This window comes from Hemibagrus wyckioides, linkage group LG22, assembly GCF_019097595.1.
Source record: "Hemibagrus wyckioides isolate EC202008001 linkage group LG22, SWU_Hwy_1.0, whole genome shotgun sequence".
NCBI lineage: Eukaryota > Metazoa > Chordata > Actinopteri > Siluriformes > Bagridae > Hemibagrus > Hemibagrus wyckioides.
The window spans coordinates 11211695-11227002 of record NC_080731.1 but is presented as its reverse complement, the minus strand read 5'-3'; the positions used below and the strand labels follow the sequence as shown (position 1 = coordinate 11227002).

The 15308-nt window shown below is 39.3% G+C and overlaps 1 protein-coding gene across 4 annotated transcripts in view; it reads right to left on the bottom strand.

Moving 5' to 3' along the window:
- The window catches only part of adgrv1 (adhesion G protein-coupled receptor V1), a 123927-nt gene extending 110045 nt beyond the window's left edge, over positions 1–13882 (bottom strand). For all 4 annotated transcript variants that reach the window (XM_058375379.1, XM_058375380.1, XM_058375381.1 and 1 more), the window contains exons 1-2: positions 13557–13882; positions 517–704 (exon numbers count right to left, since the gene is read on the bottom strand). In XM_058375379.1, coding sequence (XP_058231362.1) covers positions 517–702 — 186 coding nt within the window. In that variant the 5' untranslated portion in view covers positions 703–704; positions 13557–13882. The remainder of the gene's footprint in view (positions 1–516; positions 705–13556) is intronic.
- Positions 13883–15308: the final 1426 nt, after the last annotated feature.

Genomic DNA, 15308 nt, shown 5'->3' with positions numbered 1-15308 from the left:
TTTTAATGCTGTGTCACAGCACAGCCAGGAGAGAAAAAATGTCCTCTTCAGCATACATGAGATCACAGATATCCATCATTAGTTAGCGTCATTCTAATAGGCAGGAAAGAGAGAAAGTAAGTAACCCTCGCAGGCAGCCAGCACAGCCAGTTATACACTGTTGCTCTCCTGTCTGTGGATAGCTGTGACATTATGTAGAGATCATGTACTGAGGGTACGCAAACTTTTATATTCTATCTATAATGTGAATAACATCAGACCTTTCTGGCTATTCCAGAACACAAAGAACAACTGACCTTTTCTATACCAGTCTGAGCATTGCTGTAAATTGCCTGAATGTGAAAAAGTCTGAGATAATTATTATTTATTCAGTGTGGAGACCAGTATTGATACCACACCTTCACACCTACACTTGTAAAGTCTCATGTCTACAAGACAGCACCAACTACTCGCTACTACAACTACTACAGCTAGGATTACTTCTCGTAAAACCTGATCTGGTTCGGAAGAGCTTACCAGGACTAGAGCAGTGACGTTGATGGGGTCTCCGACCCTCTCCACCACAAGGCGTACTATAGCTCGGCTGCTCTCATTCACCATGAACTCCGTCTGGCCCTGGAACCTCAGCTCTGCAGACTCTGACCTGGCACTGGGGATGAGGAGCACCAGGAATAAGCCAGCTAGAGCCAGGAACCCTGGCATTCCTGCAAAATAGAGATGGGCAGATGATTAAATAGTTGCATTATAGATAAATATCAACTGCAAGCTGTGATATAACAAAATAAAGCATCTGATTTTATTATGCAAAAATATGCAAAGTATCCTATTGTACATCTGTGTATGAAATGTAGAGTGAATGGTAAATATTTGCGTAGAATTTTAATCTTGTTTTGGACTGAATGGTAATATTCTGGCTTAATTAGAATTAGACAGGAGTATCATAATCATGTGGCCATTTCATTAAGCATTATTTAAGATATTTGCATGTTTATTGTGGGTTGTTTTTTTTTCTTATACAAGACACGATGTTAATCACCTCGCATCTGTCAGTGGGATCTTTTTCCTCATCTGGTTTGGGAAAAAATGATCGGGTTTCTCTCTTCACATTGACTAGTATGTTTGGCGGCTACCCGGCAGTTGTCATGGCTAGCAAAACAAACAGCTTAAAAAGTGTGTGCGTACATGCGCTAGCATTGCTATGAATGAGTGCATGTATCTTATTTATTTCGGCAGCAGGGAGATTGCTTAGGAAAGTTGGACTTTGGAAATATCCACTTCTTCATATGTTCCATTTCTGGTAGATCATTTGGGGCTAATTTAGGCCACAAGGGTATTCAGAGCTGAGGGGCTTTCATCAAGGTGCCATGTAAGATTATTCTGCTTAAGCTTCCTTGCATAGAATTAGTGTGATTGTAGACTGGTAGAGCTACTTTAACAGTGAGAGGGATGTCTAATTGCAACCATATTTTGATATTTTATTTATCACATATTTGGTTTTGGGTGATTATGGTCAGCAGCACATAGTGAAGAGATTTGGGGATAAAAGCCACAACGCTTGCTGCATCTCTCTACTAGAGTTGGGAACTACTTCACTTAGATCGAATATCTAGATTTCCATTTCTCTAGGTGACAATAGAAGATATGTGGATGATATTTACATCCATGTTAAGACAGAGTTATATGCTGTATTACAAGGGTCATCAAATTGATTTGGGGTCAAATCCTCATGGAGTACATAATATTTAGACAAGACAGTACCACCCCCACCAACCCACCAGACTAAACACGTCAATATGTCATACACTTTAACACACAGACTGCCACGTTCAAACTCCTAACTCTTGGACACACTTAGCCTCTTATCACCCTCTGCTGCACATCATGCACATTAACAATGCTAATAGCAATGGTTGAAAAGAGTAATGCATTTGTAATTAGGTACCAAGTTTAAATGTAAAACCCATATTAAGCTTGCGTTTCATGTGCTTGCCCTAGGGTTCATTTAATAATCCGACCACAATGTCCATTGTAAAACAGTTCAATCCCTACATTTACATCTACACTGCTGATGATGAAGCATGTGTCAGTTTTCACACAAAACATTCAGACTGGCATTATATTGGGCCGATAGAGAATGGCTACAGTGTTTAATAAGTTTTTTTTTTCTTTCAACTATTCTATTTCTCAACTGAAAATGTGGTTGAGGACAAGTTGAAGAACTAGAGAAAACTCACCGGGATGCATCTTGTATATGATGATCACTATCTGATGATCCAGGCTGTAATATTTAGGCTACTGTTAGCAACCTTTAGGATCCTAGCTAATGGGGTTAATTACATAAAAACTAGCTTCATGTTACAAGTGAACTTGTTTACAAAGTATAATTAATCGATTTAGCTAGCTTGAAACTAGTTACTGGTTTACACAATATAATTACTGTTTACTAGCTTGCTAATGCTCTGCTTGTTAGCTAGGTTAATTACAGCTGTCAACGTTAGTGCAGTGTGGTCTTTAGGTGGCTAATGTTGCTATATGACAATGTGCACTTCTTTTCAATTTTCCACTTTTTTTCATATCTTTTCTCTACTTTTCATTTTGTTCAAGGGGGCAGATGTACTGTATATCCGATTTTGTGCAGCAGACATTCCAAATAGCAATAAATGGTAATAATAATTGGAATATTAATGGTGATATTCTTAATCATTTTCCTAAGCCTAAAGTTTCCTAAATTTATTTTTTCATTTCTGTCAGATTTCATGCCCAAACAAATCTTGACCAGATTTCATTGACACCCTGGTTAAGAGGCTACATTACATCATGACCTTAGTATTTAATATGAATATGTTAAAGTATGCTAAATTTTCTCTGAGTTTCTGTTTTGACTAAATAAATGTGGATACATTCTGGAATATACTAGACCTTTTTTAAAATACAAGACTAAACAAACCCTAAATCGAAGTGAACTGATCTGTGCATCTTCAAATGGGTTTCATGTATCACATTCTTTAGTCTCTCAGTGTCACATATTTATATCATGCCAAGAACACAAGACATTTCAGTTCTGTCACTTTTGTAATGGTTCACTGGAGGTAACCAAGCCATCCTTCATCAAAAAGGTCACCATGGGAGCGTCACCAATGCTTCTTGACACTGATAAATAAAGACTCTGTGAGGATCTCCTCATCGTCTGCCAGCCCACCACAGGACATACTGGCCAGAGTCACATCAGACACTTTATCAGTGACCAGGAGGCCCTAGAGCGGCCAAGAACCTGGCAGCCTGGCTCTTTGACTGACCCCAGGACCAGCTATTGTGCAGATGTCTAAGTGTGAATGAGAAAATTCCTGAGATGCCTCTGCCAACAAGTGAGTACAACATGGTCCTCACAAGCAAGTGTGACAGGTGGCATGAGCTGTGCCTTACAACTGTTTCCCATCTGCAGACCTTGAGTACAACTGCACTGCACATTTTAGTATTCTCCTTGCTATAACACACCCAATAACTTCAAGAAGGGCTTGTTAAAAAGCTGATGAGCTGAGTCAGCTGTGGTGGGTGTCGGAAAACATCTACAACATTCAGTGTAGGTCTACCTCAGGACTGGGAGAGGGAAACACTGCTGTACAATTATTTGATGGCTGCGGGCTACTACAACTTTCCAGACAATGAAATATAAAAAAATTCAAAGTCAGTGCTTAGTACCAAGACAAATAACAGAGATCTATTCAGAGTTGGAAGGTTGAGACTATGATTCTTATCTCTCTTTCTCTCTCTCTCTTTCTCTCTCTCTCTTTCCCTGTCTTTTATTATCTTTTTTTGTGAGCTATGAGACAACCATTCATGCACAAATGACTCCAGCTTCCCGTGTCCTTCATTTTCCATGGCCGAACGCTTCTGAAGATTTATATTATTTCTTTTTTTTTTCAGAAGCAGCCCTCTGGAATTACTCTCTTTTAAAAATGCCTGCTTGTTCATGCCAGGAAACTTGATTACAATGAACTCAGCACTTTTTTGTTAATACAGATTAAGCTACATAATTCAGAAGCTTATCAGATCAAAGTTTGAAGAGAAAACACCCTTCTGGGTAACCATAGGAGGTTAATTGTACTTAATATATAGAGTGTTTTTTTCCACCCTATGTAATAAACAGGGGAAGGCCTTGAACCCAGGGCCCTCAAGGGTGACTTGGTAGTAGGTTCAAATGGCAGCCATGGCCGTAATGTAACTGAGACTTAAGCAATTACACTAGATCAGCTGGCTGAAGATGTGATGAAGTGTATGGTTACGACCTTGCTCTGTAGCCCAGTGCCTGCCTCTTGGGTTACCCCTAGGATCTGTAATCTTAGCATCAATTATTCAATCACTAAGCCTTCACAGCCAGAGTTGAGAAACCCATGTGTGTGGGTATGCTCCAGGATGTTGCTGGTAAGGTGTGTATGCTTGTAAGTGTTTATGTATGCTCCCAGATGCAATTATATGTGAGTGTGAGATGATGTGGTTTGATATTGTAATGATCATGGACAATTCAGCCTTATACAACCAAATGCAAGAACAAATTCCATTAAAAAATGTCACATCTTGTCCAGTCTTGATTTAAAGTGGCTTGCAGAATGGAAATTGCAGACTTGTCTTGCATCTCATAATCTCTTTACTTTTTTAAAAACCTTACTGATGAGGCTGTGGCAAGTTTGAGCAACTAATAAGTCAAAAGATCATAGCATATGCAAGTGCACATGGATGTGAACTCATGTCAACTAATAAAAACCAAATCTTATGACTTGTGCAAAATAGTAAGGGAGTCTGTGGTCATGTTTTTTTCCTCCAAGCTGGCAATCAGAGGCCAACAGGTGGTTGGTCTACCAGGTGCTGGTATGTGAAACACCAAAGTACAGACCTGATCTTGACAAAAAATAACATTAAATGCTTAGATATATGCAGAAGGCAGATTAGTCTAGCTGGAGGTGCCAGTTGATCTCTGGAGATTAATCCATGCACAAGGTTAAGGCTCTAATGTTATGCTGGTCAAAGCTGATCCTTGGTGACTCAGCAACTAGAGGCTGCTTGAGTCATCCTGTAGTAGCTGAACATTGTTATCCTATTGTATAACCATTAGAAATTGATATGCTATTGTATAACCATTAGAAATTGAGTGCTAAGCAGATTCATAAAGACACTGGCGTCATGATCCACCATTAAATATCACTTAGCTTTTGAACTGGCAAAATCTGTGCATTTGGCAACCTCAGCCGGGCCAAGCCATACAAGTCATCAATCCATACGAGTGCAACAAATTTCCTTTTTGACTGGGAAAGTTGAAGGGACCAGACAGTCTTAGACATCCAAATGCTGCTCAGATTTTTAGCAAATTTCAGAAAGATGTGCAAAAGACAAAATGAGTCATTGTACTTCAGAGATGCCAACACTGCTAACCATGAATATTCTCACAGGCAGTGAGAAAAAAAAAAAAAACTTTATTTTTTACCACAAAAACTCCAGCATTTGTTGGTGGACTCGTTCCCTCCCCGAAATGTGTGCCAAGCAACAAAAAAACAGCAAGGCAATATTCTGGTGTGACCGCTATTTAATAATAAGCAGCTCCTCCATTATTTACTGACCAATGAGACCACTGTTCTGCCTTCCTGTTTTTCACTGTCTCAAAATACAGAGCCTTATGAATTCAAATGTCACAAATTCTCAAATAAATAAAGTTGGCACAAGGTGAAAATTACTGCTAATGAAGGACACTGTGCATTTATTTCAAATGCCATGTCCTTTCCCCTTCAGTGAATTGGCTTTTCAGTCACATTTCAACAATTATACCACAGATGCTGGCACCTCTGTTGTCAATACACCGCCTCATTTCCCTCAACCTACGTGATATCAAGGCCTGTTTTCATTCTCTTATTTCCATCTTGGTTTCCTCATGCTCTTATTTAAAATTTGCATGATGGAAACCACACCACTGAAACATTTGTGCACTAACTCTTGGATATGTAACAAAAATAAGACGCTCTCATTTCTCATGACACGCTCTGTTGCCTCAGTAACCAGCCTCTTTTGGGGGGCTCTGGCAAACCTCAGAGCTGATCTATATGGAGTGCTCAGAAGCCAATAATTGCCACTCACGCTTCCCATAAGGTATTTTTAGGTAAGCTGCTGTCCTGGGCATCTTGCGTTCAGGGGGGAATTAAGAAATTTAATAAAGGACTAAGGCTAAAACATACATCATTAAACCAGTGTAGGATTTTTTGAAACCCCTCAGTTTCACTGGTTAAACACTAATTTGGCAGAACCCTGCCCAAAACATTCTTATTTTTGGACCATATAGTTAACCTAGAATTAGAGCGCAAGTGAAGAAAAAAAAAAGTGTGAGTGCATTTGTGTGTTTGTGTATGTTTGAATACTGAGAGGTCTGAGTGGGAGCAGATGTCGTTCTGAAAGAGGGAGGAAAGAAAACAAAAATCTTTTCTAGAAATGCATGAACAGCTCTTGTCATATATCGTCATATGGTACTTTTATCCAAGTGTTTCACCTCCTTTGTAAGGACTAAATGCCAATCAAGTCTGCACTGGCCAGAGAGTGAAGGGGAACGAGAGAAATATAGGGTAGATTTTGAAGAGATGGTCTCTGGTTTGCTTTCTGCCCAATTCGGCTTGTTCCAAAGGCATCTCCTATTCTTGTTCCCAAAAACACAATGACTTTTCTTTGCTCTCAATTTGTGAGCTGCGAACACAAGAAAGGATCCCATTGAAAATCACATTGCGAATGCTCCTGGAGCCACAGCGCTCCATGACTGATTAGCTATTGTGGCAAACAATGTCTAGAAGGGAAGAGAAAACTACTTTTATAGGATTAAACGAGGGCCAGCCTCACAAATGGTAGCCTGCATGAGGAAAAAAAAAACAAATTATAAAGCTTATTACTTCATCAGACATAGCCAGTTGAGCCTGGCTGAAATGCTAATTGCCTTTCTTTGTAGCTGCACACACAGAAGCGATGGGTGTGGAGTGTGTGTGTGTGTGTGTGTGTGTCTGTGTGTGAGCGTCTGGTAAGAGAGACAGAGAGAATCAGCGGAGTAGAAGGGAGCACTCGATTCACTGACCACCACACAAAAACGTGCAGACTTTTTTCCTTCTTTTTTAAACCATGAATCTCACTGTTGTGTTCTTTCTTTTCTTGCAACATTGTTTTTCTTTTTTTTTTTCTTTCTTTTTTTTTCCACTCCAACGCCCCTTTTTTCCACACGAGAACTCCTCCTAGCCCGAATCAAACCCCCATTCAGACAGTTAGGTCTCTTTCTCTCACTTCGTCTCCCCTCCAAGACCCCTTCAGCAGAGGAGAGGTGTGGGAAACTCCTGCCGTGGTCTCTTCAATCTGGCGAGTTTGCCAGCGCTCGGACAGATGGCTGGATTGTGGATGGAAAAAAATGCCTGAGCAAGCGGAGCCCTCTGAGCTGATTTGGAATCAGGGATAACTTCTCACTGGCTGAGGAAACACTCAGAAGTCAACACTCCTTTATTGCCTAGAAATGCCATCACCTGTTTTGTCATTTAGTCTGACTCACCAGTAACGACTATCCCTTTCTATAAAGCCAGTCATTCACCGCCTTAACGTGTGGAGACGAGTCAGAGGAGGCAGTAGCACTGAATTCAGCACTCACTGGTCAGCGGAGGTCTTTGCATGATCCCGGATTCAGTTCAAATCCTTCCACTTCAGAAATTCTTTCACCATGACGAAACACAATGGGGAGGAACCTTTCTGGTGGTGGGAAGAAGAAAGAGCCATAGAGAAAGGATGGAGAAAGAGTGGCTGTGGATACCACGGCAGAAAAATGGGACAAAGCCAGGGAAAGAAAGAATCCAACCTCTGCTTTGAGCTTACTGTGTATTTGTGTGGATTCATAACAGTTTCATTTGTGTGGTTGCCTAATCCCTGAGCCCTCCATCCATCCTCGCAGATTTTCAACTCACTGCCATTTGTACCCTTTACCACTGAACTTACCTTTTCCCTTTGATGGGGAAGTAAATGAAAAAAAAAATAAATCAAGGAACAAGCTTAGCTTCATAAATTTGCGACCCCCTTCTTAACTCCTCTACATTAAAACACTAAACCTGTTCCGGGTTCAATAAGTCGATATTGACTCTATGTGACTTTTGTTGAAATCCAGTTAGATTGTTAATTCAAATTTTATTTTATTAGCTTTTTTCTGACTGTCATAAAAATACTGAATAAGAAATACGATTAACATAAATAGAAATGACCTATACAGGTAGGAAAGAGAAAAGAATATATAGAAAATACACACACACACACACACACAAAACACACATCTAAGCTCTAAATCTTTCTACTGTTTTTGAACACAGAAGAAAATAGTGAAGAAATGCAAGGACTAATGTCTTGAAGAAGATTAAACCTAGACTTTCATTATTCATCCACTTTTAGCTTTATCCCTCAGGGTCGTGGTGGAATTGGAGTCTATCCCAGGAACACTAAGTGCGGTGCAGGAATACTCTGGATAGGACGCTGGTCCACTGCAGAGCGGCATGCATTCTCACACTCATTTACATGCTCATTCACACCTATTTATTTAGTCACGCTAATCACCCCACTGGTTTGATTTTAGGAGATGGAGAACTCAGAGGAAAACATGCACAGGACGTTACCTGATGTCAGGATCAAACCTGGAGCTATGAGGTGGCGATGATACAAACTGCACCACTATGCAGCCATAAAGCATATATTTATATATACTTTAGAAGTTATGCGGAAAATATTAGTATCCTTTTTGTATTTAAAGGGGAAATTTGGTAAGCTAAGCACCAAAATGACCACAGAAAATACTACATTTATGCAAAGTGGGCAGCGGTGTCTCTTGGGTCAAGTTCAAATCCTAGCACCACTAAGTTAACTGGTAAATCACTGGTAGAGCAACTCAGCTGGATCCTGTCTCAACTGTAAGCGGATTTTAGATAAACACATCAGATAAATACATCAAAAGTATGTGTGTGCATAAGTTAGTAATCCGGTCCCTGTGTATTTATTATGAGTAAACACTTGTAATCAAGCTCAATCGATGAAAATCCAGCATGTTGCTTGCTCTTCAATTTAACCCATGGCACAGGTCACAGTTCAGTGCTTCAAAAGATTTAGGGTACATTAAATTGTGCCTTTCTTTCTGTTTACAGATTTTGATATGTATATTGATTTTTATATGTATATTAATTTATAGGTTTTGGTAATTTATAAAATCCTAGGTAGTGACAAAAATGACTGATACTCATTCAGTTAGCAAGTAACATGAAATATTGTTTCGTAAGATTTGAATGATTGTGGAGGAGAAAAGTGTTGAATGAGAAGTTTTCTATTTCTAAAACTGATAACAATGTAAATGATTTGTTATTAAAAACCTCTAAGCTGTCAAACATTATTCGCGTAAAACAATTGTGTCAGTATTTTCCACATTTGCATTCTTTAAATGATTTCAGCAAAGACATGTAAAACGTTAAGCTAGTCAAAAAACTAATGATTAGGGTTTCTGTGATTTTGTGTGTTGAAACTAATTTGTATGGAATCCTTCACTGGACAATTCGCCAATATTTAAAGCAATTTTTCAGGTCACGTCACAAACTCAGTAACTATTGCGTAAGATTAACTCTTTAAATAGGGATCTTCCCAATAATTTTCATGATTAATTTTTTTTAATTATTTATTCATACATACACTTTCTGTATTAAAATAAAATAAATTTGGATTATTTTTACACCAAATTTTTTAAAAAGAATTTTTTAAAATACATATAAACCCTTTCTAAATGAAATGAAAATAAAATAGAACAAAAATATTTAAAGTGTGCAGTCTTAAAAGGATATTGCTGAAAGGATATTGCTGAGGTGTGGTCTGTAAGGTTAAGTAAGGTACCAATTCCACAGGTTTGGTATAAAAAATGACAGTAACAAATACACAGGAGTCAAGCACCTAACATTCATCATATAAATATTTCACACAAAATCCTGCTTGGGTATTCAATAAGAAGATGCAAAGTAAAGCTCAGTGGCATATTCCCACTGCGTCGCTATTCTGCTCCGGGTTCGCGCTCTTTGTGGAGCGTTTTCACCAGCTGAATTCATCCTCTCCCCAGAGCTCAGCGTCTTGCGTGGCCACTTTGTTTTAGCGGAGGCCCCAATCTGGTGGGAAAGTAGGATCCAGATTGGAACCCTGCTATGTCGGTTCAGAAGGTGTGGAAATCTCAACCAGACTGGAACTAATGCCAACTTTATTCTGAATTGTTTTGCTTCTTGGGCTATGAGAGGTTTTACATCATTTATTTATCAACACGTATTTATTACATCAGAGATTGAAAAGATGTCATCTTGAGTTTGACTAATGTGAAGGAAAAAGAAATAAATTGATAATCTATGACTACTATACTATAATACTACTTTATTAAATAGGCATTTGGGCATAAATGCAATGTGTCAAAGATTAAATTAAAAACTGTGTCTAGATATGACTTTTTTAATGAAGAAAACAGCCTTCACATTTTGTTCATAAATGTCAAGAGACATCACATTTAGCCTCACTTATAATTTTCCTTGGTAATGACTTAAACATATGGATTAGCTAAACGAGCGCCGAAGAAAAACACATGTCGTTGATATACAAAAAGATAACGGAGGTGGCAAGTCTTGAAAGATTGGTGAATATTTAAAACATTTTCTAGAAATTTCTGTTGTCCTCCACAGTGCTGGAGCTTAAGCTACGCTTAGTAAAAGACGGCCCAGAGCGTCTGCTTCACCGCGAGTACAGAGGAGCCATTAGCTTAGCCTGTGCTACTGTGCTGTATGGACGACTCTTTCTTTTGTTCCAGTACACCTGCTGCTCTTCCATCATGTGTGGCCCTTGTGTGGTCTGTTTATGTCCCACAAACATCAATCAGAGTCTTAGCACCTCATCAATGGAAGTGCTGTTTATGGCTTGTCACACTCTGGCTAAAGCACAAACGTGAAACTCAATGGCTCAAAGACAAACCGAGAAATAGTTATTTAGTACAGTAATAAATAATATACACACGGATACATATAAGCACATGATCACAACCAATGGCAAATAAATACCAAGCTAGCACAGCGTCATTGCTAATAAATGTATGTAGGCAACATTAAGTTATTTGTTTTTAAACTCTGCTAACTCATGATGCTAACCACCTGTTAAAAGCTAATAAACTGGTGCTTGCCTTCTCCTTAATTTTGAAAACAGCTGTTCGACATTTTGAAAAAATAAAGCTGACCATTTTCCATTGCCATATACGGCTAATGATTTTATCCAAAGTGTCTTACAACTGAGACAAGATGAAATTGATTCTTACTTTGAACTCACAACTTACTCAAAACCAAATAGCCAAAGCCTTAACAACTGAGGTTTTAAGAAAATAAAGCTGACCACTTGGTTGCTCTTTTCTCTCACATCCCATGCCGCCTGCTGGTAAAAACCACCACAGAATCTAAACAGTCTGAATAAAAGACATAGACTGAATATGTTAACTAATTCTCCCCTCCTTTTTTCATTCTGAAGCCAGCAATTGTAGCCAGATATCACAGATACACTAAATACTATATAGTAGTCCTATTTATTTGCTATGTTGCAATAACTTCATCATATTGGGCAAACTACTTGAGTCAAAACAAAGAATTGATTCAATTAAATTCGATATGTGTAAAACTCTTTACTAGATATTGTCACAAAGCAGCTTGACAGAAATCTGGATGTAGATGTAGATCCCTAATGAGCAAACCAGAGGCAACAGTAGCAATGAAAATCCCATAAGATGAACAGAAGAAAAGAACCTTGCGGGAACCCAAACATCGAATAATGGGATTATAAATCCTTGCTCTTTATGTTTTCCTTAAAAAAAAAAAACCCTATGTGGACTTTGAGGATGACAACAACCTCCTAATTAATACACACAATAACATTCTAATATACATATGCTTTATCTGCATCACACAACTCCAACTGACTGTATGTGACTGTAGAAAGGACATTATTCATAATCACATGCTCCGGTGTTTTATAATAATTTATAATCACACTCTCCAGTGTCACCCAAATGAGGCTGGGTTCTCTTTTGAGTCTGGTTTCTCTCAAGGTTTCTTTCTCATACCATCTAAGGAAGTTTTTCCTTGCCACAGTCGCCTCAGGCTTGCTCAATAGGGATTAACATTAATCTTAATCTTTCATACTATGTTTCTTATGTTGTGTAAAGCTGCTGTCCACTGTTAAAAGCGCTATACAAAAATAAAATTGAATTGAATTGAACTGAAAAAAAAAAATTCTAAAAGGATCGATGAGTATATTGTAAATAGGATTCCTGGGATAAGGACATGGCAGTCTTTACAATCACAGCAGAAGTTCATAGGTAGAGTTACCCCTGGATTACAACTTTTATAGAAACTGACATCACATTAAAATAGGCTCAGACTGTTTGTATAGATGATAGTTGGAAGACAGGGGACAGTATTACTAGTAAATATTATTTTTAACCAGTTTTGGTGGTTTAGTAGTAATGGAGACAAAAAGATGGATGTGCACAGTGTTGTCTTAAAGAACGGTTGTCTTAAAGAAAGACAGAGAGAAATGCAGAAATCTAGAAAGAGTAAACACAAGGAGAAATCTTTGTCAAAAACAAAACAAAACAAAGATAAAGAAACCATTATGACCTATGACCTCGAGTCCTGCCCCCGCGCGCAGCTATTAGGATTACACTATCGCGTAAATCACTCTAAAATGGAGGAAACGGGACAAAGAGAAGGCGCCTCGGACCCAGTGTGGAAAACAGGTGCGTGTTCATAAAGTCGCTCAATGGATTAAATAAACCTCTTCCATGATGGTAAATCAAAACGCATCAAGATTACATGAACGGTTTATAGTTTTGACAATTGAGTGTTTTTTAAAGGAGGCTCCCCGTTGTTTTAGTTGAATGGGCGCGCGGGGGAGAGACGCACAAAGCGCACCGTCCCCGCAAGGGCGCCGCCGAGTAACCATGGAAACGCCAATCAGATGGCCTTCCATCACCAATATTATTATTTCCCTCGGATTCACGCGCGACATGGGCTCCTTCCCCTAAAGTTACACTGATAACAAAATCACTCCAGCTCAATGAATGCCAAGGATACACCTGTCCATACACAGCCACTGTAAGAGTTCATCTATATGATGCTTAAAAGAAAGAAAGAAAGAAAGAAAGAAAGAAAGAAAGAAAGATGCACATTACGCACGTGAGACATGTACTGTTGTTTATAAGCGCATTATGCAAATTGAAGCCTACTTGTCATTGAGAGCACTGGATTAGAATAATGCAGTGCAGCATTAGGTGATAATGCATATGCAGTCTGTTGTTCAGACAGGATGCAGAGGCAGAGCTCCGGCTTTACTACGTGTTGCACATGGTTAGTGAAACAGGAATGATCGTGACACGCTGCTCACAAAGTGCATTCCTCTTTAAACACCTGTTCAGCATCCAGCTATTTCTCATAAGATCATGAATAATTCTTACTGACCTGATGCGTTGCACTAACAATCCGAGGTGAAGAGCAGAGGATCCCTAGGGAGTTACGCGTGCATGGGGGTCTCCACACCAAACGGAGCGCGTGTAGGTCACCGCGTAAGCTAACAGATCATCCACGCATATTCTCACTGCGCTTCAGCCAAGCGCCTCTCTCTCTCTGTCCAGGTAGAAATAAGAGCCAAGTTTCATGCAGTCCAAATAAGACACAGTGGAACAGGAAGGATACTTGGCAGTGTCTTACTCGAGATTGTGTAAGAATGTCGGATAAATGGTGCGCGGTGGTGTGCTCGGGGTGAGCCGTGCTGCCATGCCGCTTCTCCGGACTGAACTCGGAGCGCACTTCAGCAGCGCCGTCTGCTCGGAGACGGAGACGTGCTAATCGCATTAGCATCAAACAGCTTCAAACAGCTCCACCCAGCGACGCGTCCAACTCAACCCGCTGTTTGGGAAGAGACAGTAAATTGTGGTGCACCGCTCCCGAAACGGGAAATTTTTAGCTCAAAACTTTCCCGAACGATTATTGTCAGTGCATTTCCCCCTTCAGACAGAGTGTGTGAAGGTTTATATCTCATGTGCAACAACTTTTTGGTGTTACTGATTATTATTTGAATTATTCTTTATTTTTAAAGGCATTTTTAGGGAAGCACGGCTGGATGGTCATCAAATAAGACATCAGATGGTCAAAAATAAGACATTATTATTATTATTATTATTATTATTATTATTATTATTATTATTATTAGTAGTAGTAGTAGTAATGGTAGTAGTAATGGTGGTGGTAGTAGTAGTGGTAGTAGTAGTAGTAGTGGTAGTAATAGTGGTGGTAGTAGTAGTAGTAGTAATGGTAGTAGTGGTGGTGGTAGTAGTAGTAGTAGTAATGGTAGTAGTAGTGGTGGTCGTGGTAGTAGTGGTGGTAGTAGTAGTAGTAGTGGTAGTAATAGTGGTAGTAGTAGTAGTAGTAATAGTGGTGGTGGTAGTAGTAGTAGTAGTAATGGTGGTAGTAGTGGTGGTGGTGGTAGTAGTAGTAGTAATGGTAGTAGTGGTGGTGGCAGTAGTAGTAATGGTAGTAGTAGTGGTGGTGGTAGTAGTAGTAGTGATGGTGGAAGTAGTAGTAGTAGTAATGGTAGTAGTTGTGGTGGTAGTAGTAGTAGTAATAGTAGTAGTTGTGGTGGTAATAGTAGTAGTGGTGGTGGTAGTGGTAGTAGTGGTGGTGGTAGTAGTAGTAGTAATGGTAGTAGTGGTGGTGGTAGTAGTAGTAGTAGTAATGGTAGTAGTGGTGGTAGTAGTAGTAGTAGTGGTGGTGGTAGTGGTAGTAGTGGTGGTGGTAGTAGTAGTAGTAATGGTAGTAGTGGTGGTAGTAGTAGTAGTAGTGGTGGTGGTAGTGGTAGTAGTGGTGGTGGTAGTAGTAGTAGTAATGGTAGTAGTGGTGGTGGTAGTAGTAGTAGTAGTAGTAATGGTAGTAGTTGTGGTGGTAGTAGTAGTAGTAATGGTAGTGGTGGTGGTAGTAGTAGTAATGGTAGTAGTAGTGATGGTGGTAGTAGTAGTAATAGTGGTGGTGGTAGTAGTAGTAGTAGTAATGGTAGTAGTTGTGGTGGTAGTAGTAGTAGTGATGGTAGTAGTTGTAGTGGTAGTAGTAGTAGTGATGGTGGTAGTAGTAGTAATAGTGGTGGTGGTAGTAGTAGTAGTAGTAATGGTAGTAGTTGTGGTGGTAGTAGTAGTAGTGATGGTGATAGTAGTAGTAATA